This window comes from Muntiacus reevesi, chromosome 17, assembly GCF_963930625.1.
Source record: "Muntiacus reevesi chromosome 17, mMunRee1.1, whole genome shotgun sequence".
NCBI classification, from domain to species: domain Eukaryota; kingdom Metazoa; phylum Chordata; class Mammalia; order Artiodactyla; family Cervidae; genus Muntiacus; species Muntiacus reevesi.
In genome coordinates this window covers 49,802,417-49,824,984 of record NC_089265.1, presented here as the reverse complement: position 1 = coordinate 49,824,984, position 22,568 = coordinate 49,802,417, and the positions used below count along the sequence as shown (strand labels likewise).

The 22,568-nt window shown below is 35.7% G+C and overlaps 1 protein-coding gene across 3 annotated transcripts in view; it reads right to left on the bottom strand.

Moving 5' to 3' along the window:
* Positions 1–22,568, bottom strand: part of VPS13A (vacuolar protein sorting 13 homolog A) — a 253,920-nt gene that overhangs the window by 157,936 nt on the left and 73,416 nt on the right. For all 3 annotated transcript variants that reach the window (XR_010659536.1, XM_065908329.1, XM_065908328.1), the window contains exons 21-23: positions 20,871–21,003; positions 20,094–20,211; positions 7,992–8,130 (exon numbers count right to left, since the gene is read on the bottom strand). Coding sequence is in view for 2 of the 3 variants with exons in the window: in XM_065908329.1 (XP_065764401.1) it covers positions 7,992–8,130; positions 20,094–20,211; positions 20,871–21,003 (390 nt within the window). In the remaining variant the exon portion in view is untranslated. The remainder of the gene's footprint in view (positions 1–7,991; positions 8,131–20,093; positions 20,212–20,870; positions 21,004–22,568) is intronic.

The window sequence follows — 22,568 nt, the reverse complement described above, 5'->3', positions numbered from 1 at the left end:
AATTGTCTAAAATGTGCTCAGAGAGCTAAAAAGAGTCATTGAGAAAGTGATAAAGTAAACCAGGTGAATGTTACAACAAATGGAAAGTATCAATAAAGAGACAGAAATTATAAAAAGAAACCAAACAAGTTCCAGACCTAAAAACTACAACAACTGAAAGAAAAAATACATTAGAGAATTTCAAAAGCAGAGTTGAGCTAGCAGTAAACATGTACACACATCAGTCAAAATTATTAAAGAAAAAAAGAAAGAAACAAAGGATAAAGAAAAATGGACACAACCTAAGGGGCCTGTGAGATACCACAATGTAAGGTGATGCATGCATTATGAGAACACCAGCAAGAAACAGGATGAAGAGAGGGCAAGATAGCATGTCTGAAAAAATAATTACCAAAAATGTGCTCAACTATGATGAAAAACTGGGACAGAGGAGCCTGGCAGGCTACAGCTCATGGAGCTGCAAACAGCTGGACACAACTGGGCAACTGAGCAGAGCACATACATGAACCTAAAAAGTCTAAGTTTAATAACTGAAAGTGACACATATTCAAACACATCCACTCCAAAACATACTATCATCGAACAGTTGAAAGACAAAGTAAGAAACTTGCAAGCAACAAGAGAAGTGCGCTGTCCATGTTAAGACTCTCAATAAATTACTAACAGCTAATTTCTTACCAGAAACCATGAAGGTCAAAAGGTAATGGAAAGTCATATTTGACACCAAGGATGTGTCTGGCAAAACTATCCTTCAAAATGAGAGAGAAATTAAGATATTTCCAGACAAACAACAACAACAACATAAGGAGTGTATCATCACTATACTTGCCCAATAAGAAATCTTTGCCAGAGCCCTTTAGGTAAGGAAAAGAATACTAGATAGTAACTCAAAGCTATATAAAGAAGAAATCTCCAGCACATACAATTACATGGGTAAATAAATAAGGAGATGTTGTATTCTTAGCTCAGAGTCACTTTTTTAAAATTTCCTATACACTTAAAACCATAAGAATAATTATAACGACACTACTGAATACACAATGTATAATACGGAACTTGTGACAACACCACAGGGAGTACAAAGCTGTACAAGAGTCTCTGGTTGCTTTGCAGTTAAATTGGTACTAATTCAAAACACAGTTTTATCAATTCAGAATGTTAAATGTAATTGACATAGGTAGAAGAAAACAGCAACCCACTCCAGTATTCTTGCCTGGGAAATCCCATGGGCAGAGAAGCTGGCAGGCTATACAGTCCATAGAGTCAGAGTCAGATGTGACTAAACAACAATAGAGAAAATATAAAACAAAAAATATATAAAAACAAGAAACAAATAGAAATTGGAAGAAAAAGTTTCCTAATCAGTAATGACTTTAATGCTTAATATTTTACTTATGTATCTGGTATCTGTACAGATGTCTCTGTCCTCAGATGTCTCTGTCCTGCAAAATTCCTAAAGGATACGACTTGTATCTGTTTAGCTCAATTTGTACACTATAGGCAGAGCACAAGCATCAAACGAACATCTGATATAGTTCAATAATGACAAACACAAGAGAAAATCAAATGTAAGTCAACAAGAGACATCAGAAAAAGGCAGATGAAAATACAAAATTCCTTATTTTAGGATCATGCTATATCTAACTTGTAAAATCTACTTCTTCAAGTTTATATATGAGATTATATTGGTTTTATTACTTAAAACAGGAGAATTTCAATGAGTCACAGGAATAAAATACAAAGTAAAAGTAACAAATATTTTGGATTCTTGGACTAAATAAATAATGATCAGTGAGGACAAACAAGAAGTGAAGAGGAATGAAATAGATTTACATTTCACTACACTGATTTTCTCTTCATGTTAAAAAAAAAAGGCAAAAACATTACCTTTTAGTCTTATGTGGATCAACTGGAAATGGGCAGTGGACTAAAAAAACCATTAAAAAAGCTCACTAAAACAAAAAGTGCAAAAGATCAATACCCAAACCACACTTGTAGGGTTACTCCGAACATGGAAGCATCAGGGGGTAAAAAAAGGACAAACGCCACATTCTAGTGCATCCTCCTCAGTTCAGGAAGACAAGAAATGGCATGGAAAAGACATCTTACCCAATTAAGTCAGAAACCTGTAAGTCTCCAGGACACTTCTGGAAAGGTTAACAGGGACATGAGTTTGAGCAAGCTCCGGAAGTTGGTGATGGACAGGGAAGCCTGGCGTTCTGCAGTCCATGGGGTTGCAAAGTGAGACACAGCTGAGCGACTGAACGGAAGTGAACAGGTTGAGTCCAGGATTTAGCACAGCCATTTCATGGCTGAAAATACATGGTGGTGGTGGTGGGTCAGTTGCTAAGTTATGTCCAACTCTTTTGACCCTGTGGTCTACAGTCCACTGAGCTCCTCTGTCCATAGGATTTCCCAAGCAAGAATACTGGAGCAGGTTGCCATTTCTATCTTCAAGCAATGGCTTTAAATATCAATAGATGCAACCATCCAATCGAAAGGAACAAATTGACAAAATAGATGAAAGAAAACTGAATCCAACTACATGATGTCTGCTTTGTTGTTATTCAGTCACTCATTGTGTCTGACTCTTTGTGACCCCATGGCCAAGGACTGCAGTACGCCAGGATTCCACGTCCCTCACCATCTCCTGTCATGCTCTCTACCAGAGATTCCTTTTAGATCCAAATACACAAATACACAGAAAAGTGAAAGGACTGAAAAAAAAGAGACTCTATGCAAACAGCAATCACAACAATGGTGGTAATTTCTAACAAAAGATTTTAAAAAACTGTAACAAAAGACATAAAGGTCATCATATATAATCAAAGGAATAATTCATTAGGAATATATAACAATTATAAACATAAAGATACCCCAAAAAGTCACCAAATATGCAAACAAAACAATGACAAAACAGGAGAAACAGAAAGTTCCACAGTAATAGTTGGAGACTTCATAAGCTCGCTTTCAATAAAGAATAGAAAAACTAGTCAGAGGATCAGTAAGTAAATAAAGAACTTGAACAATGCTATACACCAACTAGACATAGCAGACATACACAGAACAAACCACCAACAGCAGAATATACATTCTTCCCAAGTACATGCAGAACATTTTCCAGGGTTGATCATGTGGCACACCACAAAACAAGTGTCAAAAGAATTTTAAGAGTGAAATCATATAAAGTATCTTCTCCAACCACAATGAAATCAAGCTAGAAATCATTAACACAAGGAAAAGTGGAAATACACAAATACACAGAAATTGAAGAAAACTTTAAAAAAACAAACCAGTGGATCAAAGAACAAATTGCAAGAAAATTTACAAATACTTTGAGATGAAAGACAATGAAAATACATTGTATGAGATACCTTGACATCAGTACTTAGAAGGAAATTTACTGCTATAAAAGTATACATTAAAATAAAAGATTTCAAAATCAATAACCTCACTTTATACTTCAAACAAGTAAAAAATGGACTAACCAAAACAAAAAGCCAGCAAAGGTAAAAAAATATATATATAATATAAATATTAGAGCAGAGATAAAATAAACAGTGAAAAGAAAAACAAAAGAATTAACAAAACCAAAAGCTGGTTCTTGACAAAGTCAACAAAAATGACAAACCTTCAGCTAGATTGAGACAAAAAGAAAAGACATAACTAAAATCAGAAGTCAAATTGAAGTCACTGCATCCAATCTTACAGAAATAAAAAAAGATTGAAAAGCTGAAGGCCCACAGATCAGATAACCTAGATTCAATAGACAAAATTTCTACAAAGACACAAATTACTTTAACTGACTCAAGAACAAACAGAAACTCTGAACAGGCTTGTAACAAGAAAAGGTATTGAATCAGTACCCAAAATTCTACCAAGAGAGAAAAGTAAGAAGGCTTCGATAAAGAAGTTTACCACCATTTAATGAATTAAAAAACTTCCTTTTCAAATTCTTATCAAATAAATGGAAGAAAACATTCCTAACCTAATCTCTTAGGCCTAACAACAGACTCAAGCAAACATACCACACATAAAAAATTACAGACTGATGTAACTTACTATATGGTAATTGAACATTCTTTGGCATTGTTTTTTTTGGAACCGGAATGAAAACTGACCTTTTCCAGTCCTGTGGCCACTGTCGAGTTGTCCAAATTTGCTGGCATACTGAGTGCAGCACTTTAACAGCATCATCTTCTAGTATCTGAAATAGTTCAGCTGGAATTCCATCACCTTCACTAGCAGTTCACAGTAATGCTTCCTAAGGCCCACTAGACTCCACACTCCAGGATGTTTGGTTCTAAATGGGTGACCATACCATCATGGTTATCCATGTCATTAAGACCTTTTTTGTACAGTTCTCATGTGTATTCTTGCCACCTCTTAATATCTTCTGCTTCTGTTGACGTTTCTGTCCTTTACTGTGCCTATCTATGCATGAAATGTTTCCTTGGTATCCCCAATTTTCTTGAAGAGATCTCTAGTGTTTTCCACTCTATTGTTTTCCTCTATTTCTTTGCATTGTTTACTTAAGGTTTTCTTATCTCTTCCTGCTATTCTCTGGAATTCTGCATTCAGTTGGGTGTATCTTTCCCTTTCTCCTTTGTCTTTTGCTTCTCTTCTTTTCTCAGCTATTTTTAAGGCCTCCTCAGACAACCACTTTGCCTTCTTGCATTTGTTTTTCTTGGGGATAGCACTGGTCAACACCTCCTGTACAATATTATGAACCTTTGACTATAGATCTTCAGGCACTGTCTACCAGATCTAGTCCCTTGAATCTATTCATCACCTTCATTGTATAGTCACAAGGGATTTGATTGAGGTCATAGCTGAATGGCTGAGTGGTTTTCCCCACTTTCTTCAATTTAAGTCTGAATTTTCAACAAGGAGCTCAAGATCTGAGCCACAGTCAGCTCCAGCCTTTGTTTCTGCTGTCTAGAGCTTCGCCATCTTCAGCAGTAAAGAATATAATCAATCTGTTTCAGTACTGACCATTTGATGATGTCCATATGTGGAGTTATCTCTTGTATCACTAGAAGATGGTGTTTGCTCTTAGCAAAATTCTGTTAGTCTTTGCCCTGCTTCATTTGGTATTCTAAGACCAAACTTACCTGTTACTTGACTTTCTACTTTTGCATTCCAGTCCCTTATGATGAAAAGGACCCCTGTCTTTAGTCTTAGTTCTAGGAGGTCTTGTAGGTTTTGGTAGAATCAATCAACTTCAGCTTCTCTGGCATTACTGGTTAGGGTATAGACTTGGATTACTGTGATGTTGAATGGTTTGCCTTGGAAATGAACTGAGATCATTCTGTCATTTTTGAGACTGCACCCAAGTACTGCATTTCAGATTCTTTTGCTGACTATGAGGGCTACTCCACTCCTTCTAAGGGATTCTTGCTCACAGTAGTAGATACAATGGTCATCTGAATTAAATTCACCCATTAGGATTCACTGAATCCTAAAATGTCAACATTCACTCTTGGCATCTCCTGTTTGATCAAATCCATTTTACCTTGATTCATGGACCTAACATTCCAGGTTGTTATGCAACACTTTTCTTTATAGCACTGGACTTTACTTTCACCACCAGACACATCCACACCTGGACATCGTTTAAAACTTTGGTTCAGCCTCTTCATTCTTTCTGGAGCTACTTCTCTGTTCTTCCCCAATAGCATATTGAAGAACTACCAGCCTGGGGGGGTCTCATCTTTCAGTATCATACCTTTTTGCCTTTTCAAAGTTCATGGGGTTCTCAAGGCAAGAATACTGAAATGGCTTGCCATTCTCTTCTCCAGGAGACCACAATTAGTCAGGCCATGACTAGCAGGGACATGCTCTTCAGCCACTCCAGGTCAGTTTTCATTCCAATCCCAAAGAAAGGCAATGACAAAGAATGCTCAAACTACCACACAACTACACTCATTTCACATGCTAGCAAGGTAATGCTCAAAATACTTCAAGCTAGGCCACAGCAGTATGTGAACCAACAACTTTCAGAGGTAAACCTGGATTTAGAAAAGGCAGAGGACCCAGAGATCAAATGGCCAACATCCAGTGGATCACAGAAGCAGCAAGAGAATTCAAAAAAAAGTCTACTTCTGTGGCATTGATTATGCTAAAGCCTTTGACTGTGTGGATCACAACAAACTGTGGAAAATTCTTAAAGAGATGGAAATACTAGACCATCTTACCTGCCTCCTGAGAAACCTGTATGCAGGATAAGAAGCAACAGTGAGAACCAGACATGGAACAACAGATTTTCAAAATTTGGAAAGGAGTCAAGGCTGTATATTGTCACCCTGCTTATTTAACTTATATGCAAGTACATCATCCAAAATGCTGGGCTGGATGATTTACAAGGTTAAATCAAGATTGCCAGGAGAACTATCAACAACCTCAGATATGCATGATACCACTTTAATGGCAGAAAGCAAAGAGGAACTAAAGAGCCTTTTAATGAATGAAAGAGGAGAATGAAAAAGTTGGCTTAAAACTCAACATTTAAAAAACAAAGATCACGACATCACTCCCATCACTTCATGGCAAACAGATGGGGAGAAAGTGGAAACAGTGACAGATTTCATTTTCTTTGGCTCCAAAATATCTGCGGAAGGTGACTGAAGTCATGAAATTAAAAGATGCTTGCTCTTTGGAAGAAAGGCTATGACAAACCTAGACAGCATAATAAAAAGCAGAGACATCACTTTCCTGACAAAGGTCCATATAGTCAAACAAAGCTATGATTTTTCCAGCAGTCATGTACAGATATAAGAGTTGGACCATAAAGAAGGTTGAGTGCCATACAGTTGATGCTTTTGAACTGTGGTACTGGAGAAGACTCTTGAGAGTCTCATGGACTGCAAGGAGATCAAAACAGTCAATTTTAAAGGAAATCAACCTTGAACATTCACTGGAAGGACTGATGCTGAAATGGAAGTTTCAATACTTTGGCCACCTGATGCAAAGTGCTGATTCACTGGAAAAGACCCTGAGGCTGGGAAAAATTGAGGGCAAGAGAAGATGTGGCGACAGAGGATGAGATGGTTGGATGGCATCACTGACTCAATGGACGTGAGTTTGAGCTAAGGCACAGGAACCAGAGATCAAATTGCCAACATATGCTGGATCATAGAAAAGGCAAGGGAATTAAAAAAAAAAAAACAGCTACTTCTGCTTCACTGACTACACTAAAACTGTCACATTTGTTTATACTCAAGACTAATGAGAACAGAGAAACAACATTTAACGCTGGTGGGACTAAACATTCGTAATCAAAAAGCAAACTTGGCAAAATTCATTAAAATATAAAATTCACATATTTCACTCAACAACACCACTTCCAGAAATGTATCCAATGGATTAAAAAAATACTCAAAATATATGTATAAGAAAGTTCAAAGCAGTGACATTTTTTATAACTAAAAATATAACAATATAAAAGCCCATCAAAAGAGAATTACATTAGGCAAAGGATGGTACACTCACAAAATTTAACACTGTACCACCATTTAAAAAAAAATGGCATATCTGTATATGCTGAACAGGTAAATATCTCTAAGGTACATAACATATGCTAATAATGGTGAAAAAGACAGATTTAAACCAGGAAGTATAATGATCCCATTTATGTAAATTTTAAGAACATTATAATATAAACACATACATCCGTATAAACGCAGAGAGCCATGCATATTTGTACATGTGTGTATTAGCAAAAGCTATAAACATTTTCAAAAACCTAGAGAAGCAGTAGTTAACCACGAAGGAAAGGGAACAGAGACTGGAAAAGTGAAGAAAGGTAGACATCATTCATACTTTTGTTTACTATTTGCATCTTTAACTAATTTATCATCTTCTCTTTCAAAATGTACTTTTAAAAAGTCTATTACAAATGAATTGAATTTCACTCCACATTTCTGTGGTTACACACTCTTTGTGAAATCTGCCTTTTGATTCTGCTGTCATTCACTCTGAGAACACAGTACCTGGTTTGATCTGACGGGCACGTTCACTTCAGCTGCAGGCGGGGGTTTGGGAATGCTTTCAATCAGTTCCAAAATCCCTTGCAGTTTTTTATCTGAGATTCGTAAAGAAACTAACGGTAAGTTTCCATAAATCTTGAATCTGTTTCAAAAAGACAGAAATCACTATTTAAAAAATGACTATTCACCTTATATTATCTAAGAATAATCATATGTGATACCAGCTGAATTAACAACATTATATTTAAAAGGCTTATTTTCTATTGTTTTGTCAAAGCCAGTTGACAATTACTACTTATGAAGTGTTTATTACCAACAGGAATTAAGGAAAGCAGTTGATATGTAATACAATAAATAATTCTCACAATGAATAAGGCAGAAATGTATTTCTGCTCCCTATTTCTTATAAGTTCCCATATGTACATGGTTCCTAGCAGGAAATTAGGTTTGGCAAGTACAAATAACTTGTCCAAGAGATTATATATTCAAAACCAGGTTTAAAAATCAGATCTGAATGAAAAATCACAATCATATAGAGAAATATGTAACAAAATTCAACACCCATTCATGATAAGAACGCTCAGTAAATTAGAATTAAGAAATATCTTGGAAAAACCTACAACCAACATCCTCCTTAACAGTGAGAAACTCAACATTTTCCCAACAAGACTGAGTACAAAACAAAGATGTCCATCTCACCATTCCTTTTCAACATCACAGTAGAAGTCATGCCAATGCAGTAAGCCAAAAAAAGAAAATTTTAAAGTATACAGATTGGTAAAGACATAAAACTGTCTTTGTCAACAGACAACATGATTATCTATGTAAATTATCTATAAAAAAGTTCCTGAAACTAATAAGCTAATACAGCATAGTTGTACAATATAAGATTAATATAGAATAGTGAACTGCTTCCCTATATACCAAAGGACAAATATAACATGAAATAAAGACATAAGAACATTTATATTAGCATTCAAAGAAAGTAATACTTAGGCATAAATCTAACAAAATAAATACAAAATTCATAGGAGGAAAATTATAATATTCTGATAATAAACAACTAAATAAATAGAGATATTCCACATTCAAGGGTAGGAAAATTCAATACTGATAAGATGTCAGTTAATCCCCAACTGGTCTATAGATTCAATGCAATCACAATCAATATCCCATGAAGTTACTTAATGGATATGGACAAACTGATTTTAAAATTTATATGGAGAGGCAAAAGACCCAGAACATACTAGTCAACATAATACTGAAGAAGAGCAATGTTGGAGGACTGACATTCCCAGATTCAAGACTTACTCTAAAGCTACAGTAAGCAAGACACTGTGCTACTGTCAAAAGAACAGACAAACAGATCAATGGAACAGAATAGAGAACGCAAAACAGACCTCCACAAACACAGCCTGAATCTCTGACAAAAGAGCAAAGACAAATAATGAAGCAAAGATATTCTCTTCAAAAAATGGTGCTGAATAAATGAATATTGACATGCAAAAGCATTAATTTAGACATAAGCTTTATACCTTTTACAGAAGCTGACTGAAAGTGGGCCACAGACCCAACTTTAAAACCCAATACTATAAAGCTCCATAGAGACAAATCAAAGAAAACTTAGATGACTTTCTCAGATACTTTTTAGATGATCACTTGATAGATACAATTCAAAGGCACAATTCATGAAAGAACTAATGGATAAACTGGATTTGGTTAAAACTAAAAAACTTCTGGAACTTCCCTGACAATCCAGTGGTTCCACTGCAGGGAGCAAGGGTTTGATCCCTGTTCGGGGAACTAAGATCCCGTACACCACAGCCAAAACAAAGAGTAATGAATTAAAAAAAATTTTTTTTAAAGCTTCTGCTCTAGAAAAGACAATTCCAAGAGAATTATAAGACAAGCTACCAAGTGGGAGAAAATATTTGCAAAAGAGATCTCATAAAGAAATACTTACTATCCAAAAAGTTCAAGAAGTTTATAATACTCAATAAGAAGGCAATCTAGTTGAAAAATGGGCCAAAGATCTTAACAGACACCTCATCAAAGACATACAGACAGCAAATAAGCAAAGATGTTTCACATTATATACTATCAGAGAAATACAAGTCAAAATAAGAATACTGAGATACTACTACACACCTACTATAACAACCAAAATGAGGAATACTGACAACAGTAAATAATGGTAAGGATGTGAAGCAGCAGCAACTCACAATCACTGCCAACAGCAATGCAAAAGGGTATAGCCACTTAGAAGACAGTCTGAAAGGTTCTTATAAAACTAAAGATACTCTTACCATATGATTCAGCAATTTTGCTCCTTGATATTTACCCCAAACAAATTTAAAGTTATGTCCCCATAAATCCTATGGGGATTTATCCATAAATTTATCCATAAATCCATGGATGTCTATAACAGTTCCTTGATATTTACCCAAAGGAGTTTAAAGTTATGTCCCCATAAATCCTATGGGGATTTATCCATAAATTTATCCATAAATCCATGGATGTCTATAACAGCTTTGCCCATAAATTTATATGAATCAAGTTTATCCACAAAAATTTTATATTTCAATTTTATAGCTAAAGTTGGAAGCAACCAAGATGTCCTGCAGAAGGTAATGGATACACAATCTGTGATACATCAGATAATGGAATATTACTCAGCATTAAAAAATTGAGCTATCAAGTCAGGAAATGATAGGGAGGAACCTCAAATGCATATTACTAAGTGAAAGATGCAAACCTGAAAAGTCTTTCTCCTCTATAATTCCATCTATATGACATTCTGGAAAAGGCAAAACTATGGACACAGTAAAAAGATCAGTGCTTGCTAGGGCTTGTGTGATAGGGGAGAGACAAAACACTGCTTTAAAAAGATTTTTAAAGCAGTGAAAATACTCTATAAGATAAAATCTATCAATCAGTTCAGTTTAGTCGCTCAGTCGTGTCTGACTCTTTGTGACCCCATGAATTGCAGCACGCCAGGCCCCCCTGTCCATCACCAACTCCCAGAGTTTACTCAAACTCATGTCCGTCGAGTCGGTGATGTCATCTGGCCATCTCATCCTCTGTCATCCCCTTCTCCTCCTGCCCCCAATCCCTCCCAGCATCAGGGTCTTTTCCAATAAGTCAACTCTCCGCATGAGGTGGCCAAAGTATTGGAGTTTCAGCTTCAGCATCAGTCCTTCCAATGAATACCCAGGACTGATCTCCTTTAGAATGGACTGATTGGATCTCCTTGCAGTTCAAGGCACTCTCAAGAGTCTTCTCCAGCACCACAGTTCAAAAGCATCAATTTTTTGGCACTCAGCTTTCTTCACAGTCCAACTCTCACATCCACACATGACCACTGGAAACGGATACATGTCACCCATTTGTCCAAACCCATTCAACATACAACATCAAGAGTGAAGTATAATGTAAACTATAGACTCTGGGTAATCATGATGTGTCAATGTAAGTCTGATCTGTTAATGTACATCTAACAAGTGTGCCACGTGGTGAGGGATGTTGTTAATGGGGAAGGCTATGCATGGATGGCTCAGTTGGAAAAGAATCTGCCTGCAACGCAGGAGACCCTGACTTGATTCCTGGATTGGGAAGATCCACTGGAGAAGGGATAGGCTTCCCGCTCCAATAGCCTTAGGCGTCCCTGGTGGTTGAGTTGGTGAAGAATCCACCTGCAATGCAGGAGACGCTGGCTCGATTCCTGAGTTGGGATGAGCCCCTGGAGAAGGGAACAGCTACCCACTCCAGTACTGTGGGCAAGAGAATTCCATGGATTAGTCCATGGGGTTGCAAAGAATCTGACACAACTGAGCATTTTTCATTTTCATGCATGGGTGGATGCAAGGGTATAAGGACAATCTCTGGAGCTTCCTATCAACTTTCTGTGACTCTGAAACTGCTGCAATATGAAGAAAGTGTTTAAAAAGAATATACTAAAAATAGACTGACGTCAAAGACAGAATAAATTTTCATTCACAATTTTTATCCCTGCATTTTTTAAAACTTACTTTTCAGTCATACACAATGACTGCTAAAAATATATCTGAATTTCCTTGGAAAAATTATAGCTTTCATTTATCTCTAACAGATTAGTTATTTTTAACTAATCCCATACATCCTAATTTAACAGGTACACATTATGGATCCATCTCATTAATGTACCTAAACTTATTTTCAATTTCTTTTAGTAAGGCAGCTAAACAACATGAAGACAACAGGTGCCAAAATACTACCCACCAATTAATAAGAGGATTTCCTTTCATTTGCCTTAAACTTTTTAAGCTCAAACTGCAAAGAAGTTCCCTGACACTTGGAGAGTTCTAGGATTTTATGTAATGTCATATCCACTTTATACTGCCCACATTACAAAACTAAAATCAAATGCTTCTTAGATTTCATCTTTCTAAATCATTATAGTTTCTGCCTGTGATTACTTTAGGCACACATCTCTGGTCCTAACTTATAGCCATTTTAGTATTATAAGGATACGAGTACAAAGAGCTTTCCTGGAGGATTTTCCCTTTTGTTGATTATGTAATGCACTGAACCAGAGTTTGGCAAAATATGACCATGGATTAATCCAGCATGCTGCTTATTTTTGTAAATAAAGTATTCTGGAATACAGCTATACATATTCATTCTGTGCTGTTTACAGCTGCTTTCATGTTCAAACACCAGAGCTGAGTACTTGTGACAGATGATACAACTTCAAGCTTAAAATATTTACTATCTGGCTCTTAAAAGAAACAGTCTGCTTACTGTCACATTGAACTAATCTTTCATATACTCTTGCATTCCATTATCTATATAAAGACATTTTAATAAGCTACTTTAGTTCCTGCTATGCTATACATATTCCCTATATTACACGACATAAATTCTCCCTAATCATTTATTTATAGAGAAATCTAAAGCAAGGGACTTTAGCCATTTCTTCTGTCAATAATATCTTTTTTGGTACCCTGTAACATCCTAGATTCTAGCACACATAAGTAAAATGCTGGAAAAGAGCTTTATTCATAATCACGTTTACAACAGGAAATCACATACATCTTTGACTTTTCTCATGTACTGACAAACTTTAAAAGAAATATCAGACAATAATAAATAGGCAGGAGAACATCTGGAAAGGAACCTAAAGAATGTAAGCCTTGCATCTAAAATTAACCTACACCTAATGCTTGATTATACAAAACAGCAAAATGTATAGAATGGTCTTCTTTCCTTCTTTCTCAAACCACATCCTGGTATTCCTCTACTTTAAGACTCTCAGAGTCCCAGTTTGATATTTTCGATTAAGGAAGTATAAGACAATGAGAGTTAGTAAACTGTACAATATTTCCTAGAGAACTGAATCATTATAATTTGAAAGGCAAAAAAAAAAGTACACAGGTTTCTTTTAAGTCTCTTCCCTTCACACGGCCGCAACATTAAACAGTATGAAAAAGGTACATAACATAGCATATGCAAAAGAGCCCAAGCTATCACCACTTCCTACTATCCCTTCCACCCATACTCCAGGCACAAAACCTGGCCACTGCTATATGAGCATTCCCTTGTTGCCTCTCTAGTAACAATTCCCCTGAGACTATCTCCTGTCTGGTAGCTGCTAGATATGTCTTTCTTTAAATTTTTAAGTAGATCTGTAGCTGAGATTTGAATGTTTGCAAGGGAGAAAAATTACTGGTGGAAAGAAAAGGTGAAAGGGCTAGCTAGCGATAGTCTAAAACTATTTAGACTAAAGTAAATCAGCTAAATAGCCTAGTCTAACTCAACAGATAAAACCAACTATTACTATGACTTTTCATTTTAACGCCACCTTTTATTTCCTACAGGATTTAAAAGACAAATGCATGAAAATAATTATAAATCTATGATAATGGGTACAAAATATACAATAAGGATATAATTTCTGACATCAATGACAAAATGGAGGGGGTTGAGCAGTAAATAGTTTTTGTATGCAATTAAATTAAGCTGATGTCAATTTTAAAAAGATAGTCAACTTTACAATGTTACAGGTAATCTCCATGAAAATAACTAATAAGAAATTATCTATAGAAGATGCATATCTGGAAAAGAGAAGGGCATCAAAACACGTCAAAACAAGAAAATCAACTAAACACAAAGGCCAAAAGGGAGGGGAAAAAGGGACAAAAAAGCTGTAAGACACACAGAAAGTAACAAAATGACAAAATTAAACTGTTTATCAGTATTTATTTTAAACATAATGGTTTAAACTTCACAAAGATATAAACTGACAGAATGGATTTTTTAAAAAAACACACCAAACTATATGATTTCTGCAAGAGACTTACTTTAGATCTAAGGACACAAACAGTTCGAAAGTGAATGATATTCCATTCCAATAATACCCAGAAGAAAGCAGAAATGGCTATAATATCACTCAAACCAGACTGGTAGGTCAAAACCTATAATTACACAAAAGACATTGTACTATTGTACAATGTAATTTCAAAGGTAATTTCATCAAGAAGATAAAATAACTAGAAACGCATACACACCAAATAGCAGAGCTCAAAAATACATGAAATATTGATAGAACTGAGGAAAAAATTCACTCTACAGTAACATGAGACTTCAAAACCTACCCCACTTTCAATAACTGACAGAAGAGTCAGAGGAAAGATCAATAAAGAAACAGAGGATGAAAACAATACTATCAACAAACATAAACAGAATACTCCTCCATCAACAGCAGAATACACATTGTTCATACATGTACACAGAACATTTTCCAGGACAGACCAAATTTTAGGTCATAAGACAGAAGTCAAAATTTTTTTAAAGACTGAAATCATAGAAAGCATCTTTTCAAATCACAATGGAATGAAACTAGAAATCAACAGCAGAATGAAAAATGCAAAATTACAAATATGTATAAATTAACACATTTACTGTTAAACAATTAGTCGAAGAAGGCACAAGGAAAACAAATATTTTGAGACAACTGAAAATCAAGATACAACATACCAAAATTTATAGCATAAAGCAATAACTATACTGAGGGAAATTTATAGCTGTAAATATTTATACTGAAAAAGGAAGATCTCAAATCAACAACTCAACTTTATATCTTAAAGAACTAAAAAAGGAGCAAACTAACCCAAAAGTTTGCTGAAGTAAAGAAATACAAATCAGAGAGAAATAGAGAATTGAAAAATAATTGAGAAAATCAACAAGAGTTGGTTCTTCAAAAAGATGAACAAAACTGAAGAATCTTTAATAAGATTAAAGAAGGAATATTCAACTGAAATCAGAAATGAAAGTGGGGACATCACTACCAATTCTACCAAAATAAGAGGGATTTTATGCCAACAAATTAGATAACTTAACATGAAAAAATTCCTAGAAACACAGACCGATCAACACTGAGTTTTGAAGAAACAGAAAATCTAGATAGATCTATAACTAATATAGAGAGTGAATCACTAGTCAAAAACCACCTAAGAAATAAAAGCCCATGATCAGATGGTTTCATGAGTGAATTCTATCACAAATTTAAACATTTAAAGAAGAAACACACGTTTTTCTCAACTTCTTCCAAAAAACTGAAAGGAAAGGAATACTTCCTAATGTATCTTAAGGACAGAGTTACTGATACCAAAACCAGACAAAGATACTACAAGAAAAAAACAAAACTACAAACCAATATCCCTTATGAACACTGATGCAAAAATCCTCAAAAATGAGAGCAAACAAAATTCAACACCATATTAAGAGGATAACATACCATGACCCAATAGGACTTATCCCTACTGGGATAAGGAATGGAAGAGTGGTTCAACATATGAAAACAAATCAACGTAATACACCACATTAACAAAATGAAAGGACAAAAACAACATCTGATCATCTCAACTGATGAAGAAAAAGCATTTGAAAAATATAACACATTTCCCTAATAAAAATACTCAAAAATTATAAATAGAAGGAAACTAATTAAGAATAATAAAGGTCACATATGAACAAACTACAGATAGCATACTCAAGGAAAAGATGAAAAGCTTTTCCTCTATGATCAGAATAAAGGATGCAAACTTAAATCACCTTTATTCAACATATGTCAGGGAACATTTAACAGGAGGATTCCTGCATGCTGTTTTCTATTTCTCATAAATCCTCTGTTCCTTACAGTTCCTGGCAATGGGAAAGAGTGAAACGGCACACAGTTTTCAGGACTGAGACCATGCAAAAGGGCATCTGCTTGGATTCCTTTCAGTAACTCCCTTCAGTGACTCTTCTCTGCGTCAGCAACCTTGTATATATTAGACTATCCATATTGTGACTACTGATAAAATTTCATCCTGTGTAATAGCTGAGTAATCATCCTACTAAAGATAAAAAAGCCTGCATTTCTGCTAATAAAATACCCTTGCTCCATCAGAGCTTGGGTCCCCGTGTCTTTCTTTCTCTCTCTCCCTCCCTCCCTCCAGCTCTCTCTTTCACTTTCTTATTGACGACTCCGGGGGACCAGGTTCCAGTTCATTAAAGAACCACAACAAACAAAGTATTGGAAATTCTACCCAGAGAAATTAGGCAAGAAAAAGGGAAAAAAAGGTATCCAAATCAGAAATGATGAAATAAAATTGCCTCTGTTTTAAGATAAAGTGGTCTTATATGTAGAAAACCCTAACAATTTCACACACACACAGATAGAACTTAAGCAAATTCGAAGTTGCGCAACATAAAATCAACTCAAAAAAGCCAACTGAGTTTCCATTTACAAAGAAATTAAGAAAACAATTCCATTTATAATAGCATCAAAAAGAATAAGCTTAATCAGGGAAGCAAAAGACACAGTGAAAAGTACAAAATTATGTGGAAAGCAATTAAAGATACAAGGAAATGGCAATACAGCTTGTATTCATAGATGGGAAGACAATGTTAACATGTCACAAAATAAAAACACCTGCAGATTCAAAATCTCCAAGACATCTGTTGTAAAAATATAAACATTCATCCTAAAATTCATGTAGAATCTCAATAGACTCCAAATCACCAAGTCAAGGTAGAAAAAGACTAACGCTGATGACTCATGCTTCTTGATTTCATTATTACAAAGCTACAGTAATAAAAACAGTGTGTTACTGGCATAAAGACAGACACAGAGACCTAAGGAACAGAAGAGAAGGCCCAGAAATAAACCCTCACATATATGGGCAACTGATTTTCAATAGGGGTTATCAAGACTATTCAACAGCGAAAGAACAGTCTTTTCAACGAACGGTGCTGAAAAACTACATACCCACATGCAGAAGAATAAAACTGATTCATTACCTTATACCATATCCAAAAATTAACTCAAATAGATTTCCTAAGAGTTAAAGTATAAAATTCTTTGAAAAAAATATATAGGAAAAACTTCAGGACACTGGATTTGCTAATTTCTCATTTGACCCAAATGCACAAGCAACAAAGATAAATTAAATGTAATCATACTTTAAAGCATTAGTACAGCAAAGGACATATCAAAAGATTATAATATAGACAATACAGAAACAAAAGAAAATATTTGCAACTCATTTATCTAACAGGGAGTTAATATCCCAGAAAGTATTAAGGACAAAACAAAACAAATTTGCTGCAACTTGACAACAAAAAACACAAACCACATAATAAAATGGGTGAGGTGGTGTGGTGGTAAAGAATCCAACTGCTGACGCAGGAAATGCAAGTTTGATCCCTGGGTCTGGAAGATCCCCTGGAGAAGAAAATGGTAACCCACTTCAGTAATTTTGCCTGGAAAATTCCACGACAGGGGAGTCTGGTGGGCTATAATCCACGGGGTTGCAAAGAGATGGACACAACTTATGTGACAGAGCACACACAAAGGACTTGAATTGAAGGCAATGCTCAAAGTCCTTCAAGCGATGCTTCAACTGTATGTGGACTGAGAACTTCCAGAGGTACAAGCTGGATTTAGAAAAGGCAAAGAAACCAGAGATCAAATTGCCAACAACCGTTGAATCATAGAAAAAGCAAGAGAATCCCAGAAAAACATCTGCTTCATTAACTATGTCAAAGCCTTTGACTGTGTGTATCACAATAAACTGGAAAATTCTGAAAGAGATGAGAATACCAGATCACCTTACCTGCCTTCAAAGAAACCTGTATGCAAGGCAAGAAGCAATAGTTACAACTAGACATAGAACAATGGACTGTCTCAAAATTAGGAAAGGAGGAGGTCAAGGCTATATATTGTCACCCTGCTTATTTAACTTATATGCAGAGTATATCATGTGAAATGCCAGGCTAGATGAATCACAAGCTGAAATCAAGATTTCCAGGAGAAATATCAATAATTTCAGATATGCAGATGACACCACCTTAATGGAAGAAAGCAAAGAGGAACTAAACAGCCTCTTGAAAGTGAAAGAGGAGACTGAAAAAGCTGGCTTAACACTCAACATTCAAAAAACTAAGATTATGCCATCCAGTCTCATAGTTTAATGGCAAATAGACAGTTAAAAAATGGAAATAGTGGAGAATTTTACTTTCTTCATCTCCAAAATCACTGCAGACAGTGGATTGCAGCCATGGAATTAAATGATGCTTGCTCCTTGAAGAAAAGCAATGACAATCTAGACAGCATATTGAAAGGTAGAGACATCCCTTTGCTGACAAAGGTCCATACAGTCAAAGCTATGGTTTTTCCATTAGTCATGAACAGATGTGAAAGTTGGACCATAGACAAGGCTGAGTGCCAAAGAACTGATGCTTTTGACCTGTGGTGTTGGAGAAGACTATTGAGAGTCCCTTGGACAGAAAGGAGATCAAATCAGTCAATCCTAAAGGAAATTAACCCTGAATATTTACTGGATGGATGCAAGTTGAAGCTCCAATACTTTGGCCAACTGATACAAAGAGTTGACTCATTGGAAAAGACCCTAATGCTGGGAAATATCAAAGGCAAAAGAAGAAAGAGGTGACAAAGATGAGAAGTTTGGATGGCAACATCAACTGAATGGACATGAGATTGAGTGAACTACCAGAGATAGTAAAGGACAGGGAAGCCTGGTATGCTACAGTCCAAAGGGTCAGAAAGAGCCAGGCACGATTTAGCAAATGAACAACAAAAAGACTTGAATAGACATTTTTCTAAAGAAACATGTAAACTGCCAGAAGAATGTGAAAATATGTTCAACATCCCTTATCATTAGGAAAATGCAATTCAAAACTATAATTAAATACTACTCACGCCTGTTAGAATCACTATTATTTTTTTTAAAAAGAAGAAAATAACAAGTGTTGGTGAAGAGGTAGAAAAGTTGGAAACTTTTCACATTGCTGATGGGTTTATAAAATAGTGCAGTAGCTAGAGAAAACAGTAGGGGAGTTTTTTTCAAAAAATTAAAAATAGAATAATCCAATATTCTACTTCTGGATACCTATCCAAGAAATTTAAAGCAGGGACACCAACAGAATACTGTACACCAATGTCCACAGCAACATTATTATAATAAACAAATGTCCATCAACATATAGATGGATAAACAATAAACGACATATATGTGCAATGAAATTAAGCTTCAAGAACAAATTAAATCCTCATGTATATGTATGGCTGAGTCCCTTTGCTATTCACCTAAAACTATCAAACACTATTAACTGGGTATACTTCAATACAAAATAAAAAATTTTTTAAAAAATGAAATTCTGATGTATACTACAACATGGGTCAACATGGAGACATTATGCTATATGAAATAAACCAAGCACAAAAGGAGAAATATTGTATGATTCCACTTACACAAAATACCTAGTCAAATTCATAGATAAATAACAGAAAATGATGACTGCCATGGACTTCTGGGAGGAGAAAGTGGAACATTATTAGTTAATGGGTAGAGTTCCAGTTTGTGAATCCGATAAACTTCTAGAGACAGACGGTAGTGTGGTCAGGAAAAAGTGTGTATGGACTTAATAATACCACAAAATTATACACTTAAAATGGTAAATTTTGTTATATATATTGTACTACAAAAAAAAAAAATCAATGAAACATGGTATTTCTTAGCTACATAAGAAAATTTACGAACACATGAAATAGATCATACATACTTGGGCATACTGATGTCCATGAAAACCATGGCCTTGGAGAGCTCCACGCTGAAGTGCATCGGCACCAAGATGTGCTGTGCAGACACATTGAGTTTCCGTGCTTCTTTCCAATTATCACCTAATTACAGAGAACAGTACATGCTTAAAGAAAGCATAACTAAAAAACACACTGAACCTAAAATTACCATTGCTACTTTATACAATGCATGATATGAGGAAATCTTCCTACATCTAGATGATCTCAATGCCATATTCTCAAGTATACATAATCAGCAAGTAAATTCTTTTCCCTCTTCATTTTCCTTCTTCTGCTTCAGACTATATTTTAACAGGAAAGTGAAAGTGTTAGTCACTCAGTCATGTCTGACTCTGTGACCCCATGGACTGTAGCCTGCCAGGCTCCTCTGTCCATGGAATTCTCCAGGCAAAAATACTGGAGTGGGCTGCCATTGCCTCCTGCAGGGGATCTTCCTGACCCAGAGATTGAACCCGATTCCATGACTGTCTGAGGCACCAGGGAAGGACAGATAGTAGTAGTGCCCAAACTCCCTACTTCTCACAACAAAAAATGTCTCCAGATATTGACAATGTCTCCTGAATGGTAAAATTTCTCCTACTTGAGATACCACTCCTGGGAAAAATCTATTACTTCTAATTCAAAAATATAAAAGGTCTAACATATTTTGTACCAAAGGCTTCAGAGAAACTGTCTAAAATCCTAATTTTAATCACTTCAGCAAAATGAATCAACAAACAAATAATCCCTTGTGTACTTACCAACTCTGCAGAAAAGCAACTGTATGCTTGTAAGCTGAACATCAAAGGAATCATAAGCTCTGTGCATTATCTCTTCACGATTGGCTCCACCTTGTTTTAAATCTGGTATTTCTGAACGAATTTTACTTGTCACCTTGAAGTTAATTTTACTAGTTTAGAATATGCAAATTACTTCAAATGAAAATACAAAGTTTTTATGTTTTAGACTATACTATAAAAACTTAACAGGAAAAGATAAACTCACAAGCTGACATACATTGTAAGATAATTAAAAACACCTTTATCCATGACATATATAATGAGAAGGCAAGGTATAAAGTAAGTTTTTACATAATAAGTTGTATTTCCTAAACATTTATATTAAAAAGGGGGAACAAAGCCAGTTCTAGTAAATAATACATCTAAATTTTTTTTAATCTGCTAAGAAGACTTTTTACTAAAAAACAACATAAAGACACAAATACATCTTACAAAATATTTCCATGGCATCACAAGATATTTAGATAAATTCATAATGATAAGTGAGAGTCCAGAATTAAATATTAGTATACCTGACACCTGCATCAAAAAGGCAGGAGAGTTCCAGAAAAACATCTACTTCTGCTTTATTGACTATGCCAAAGCCTTTGACTGTGTGGATCACAACAAACAGTGGAAAATTCTGAAAGAGATGGGAAAACCAGACCCCCTGACCTGTCCCCTGAGAAATCTGTATGCAGGTCAGGAAGCAACAGTGAGAACTGAACATGGAGCAACAGACTGGTTCCAAATAGGGAAAGAAGTAAGACAAGGCTGTATATTGTCACCCTGCTTATTTAACTTATATGCAGAGTACATCATTGAGAAACACTACTGGATGAAGCACAAGCTGGAATCAAGACTGCCAGGAGAAATATCAATAACCGAAGATATTATATTATTATTATATTATATTATTATCATAAAGAAAAACTAAAGAGACTCTTGATGAAAGTGAAAGAGGACAGTGAAAAGGTTGGCGTAAAGCTCAACATTCAGACAACTAAGATCATGGCATCCGGTCCCATCACTTCATGGCAAATAGATGGGGAAACAGTGGAAATAGTGGCTGACTTTATTTTCTGGAGCTCCAAATTCACTGCATATGATGACTACAGCCATGAAATTGAAAGATGCTTGCTCCTTGGAAGAAGAGTTACAGCCAATCCAGTTCAGTTCACCTCAATTACTAAGTCATGTAAGACTCTTCATGACCCCACGCATCACAGCATACCAAGCCTCCCTATCCGTCACCAACTCCTGGAGTCCACCAAAACCCATGTCCATTGAGTCAATGATGCCATCCAACCATCTCATCCTATGTTGTCCCATTCTCCTCCTGCCCACAATCTTTCCCAGCATCAGGTCTTTTCAAATGAGTCAGCTCTTCGCATCAGGTGGCCAAAGTATTGGAGTTTCAGCTTCAACATCAGTCCTTCCAATGAACACCCAGGACTGATCTCCTAAGGGTGGACTGGTTGGATCTCCTTGCTGGCCAACGAACTCTCAGGAGTCTTCTCCAACACCACAGTCCAAAAGCATCAATTCTTCAGTGCTCAGTTTTCTTTATAGTCCAACTCTCACATTCATACATGACCACTGGAAAAACCATAGCCTTGACTAGATGGACCTTTATTGGCAAAGTAATGTCTCTGCTTCTTAATATGCTGTCTAGGTTGG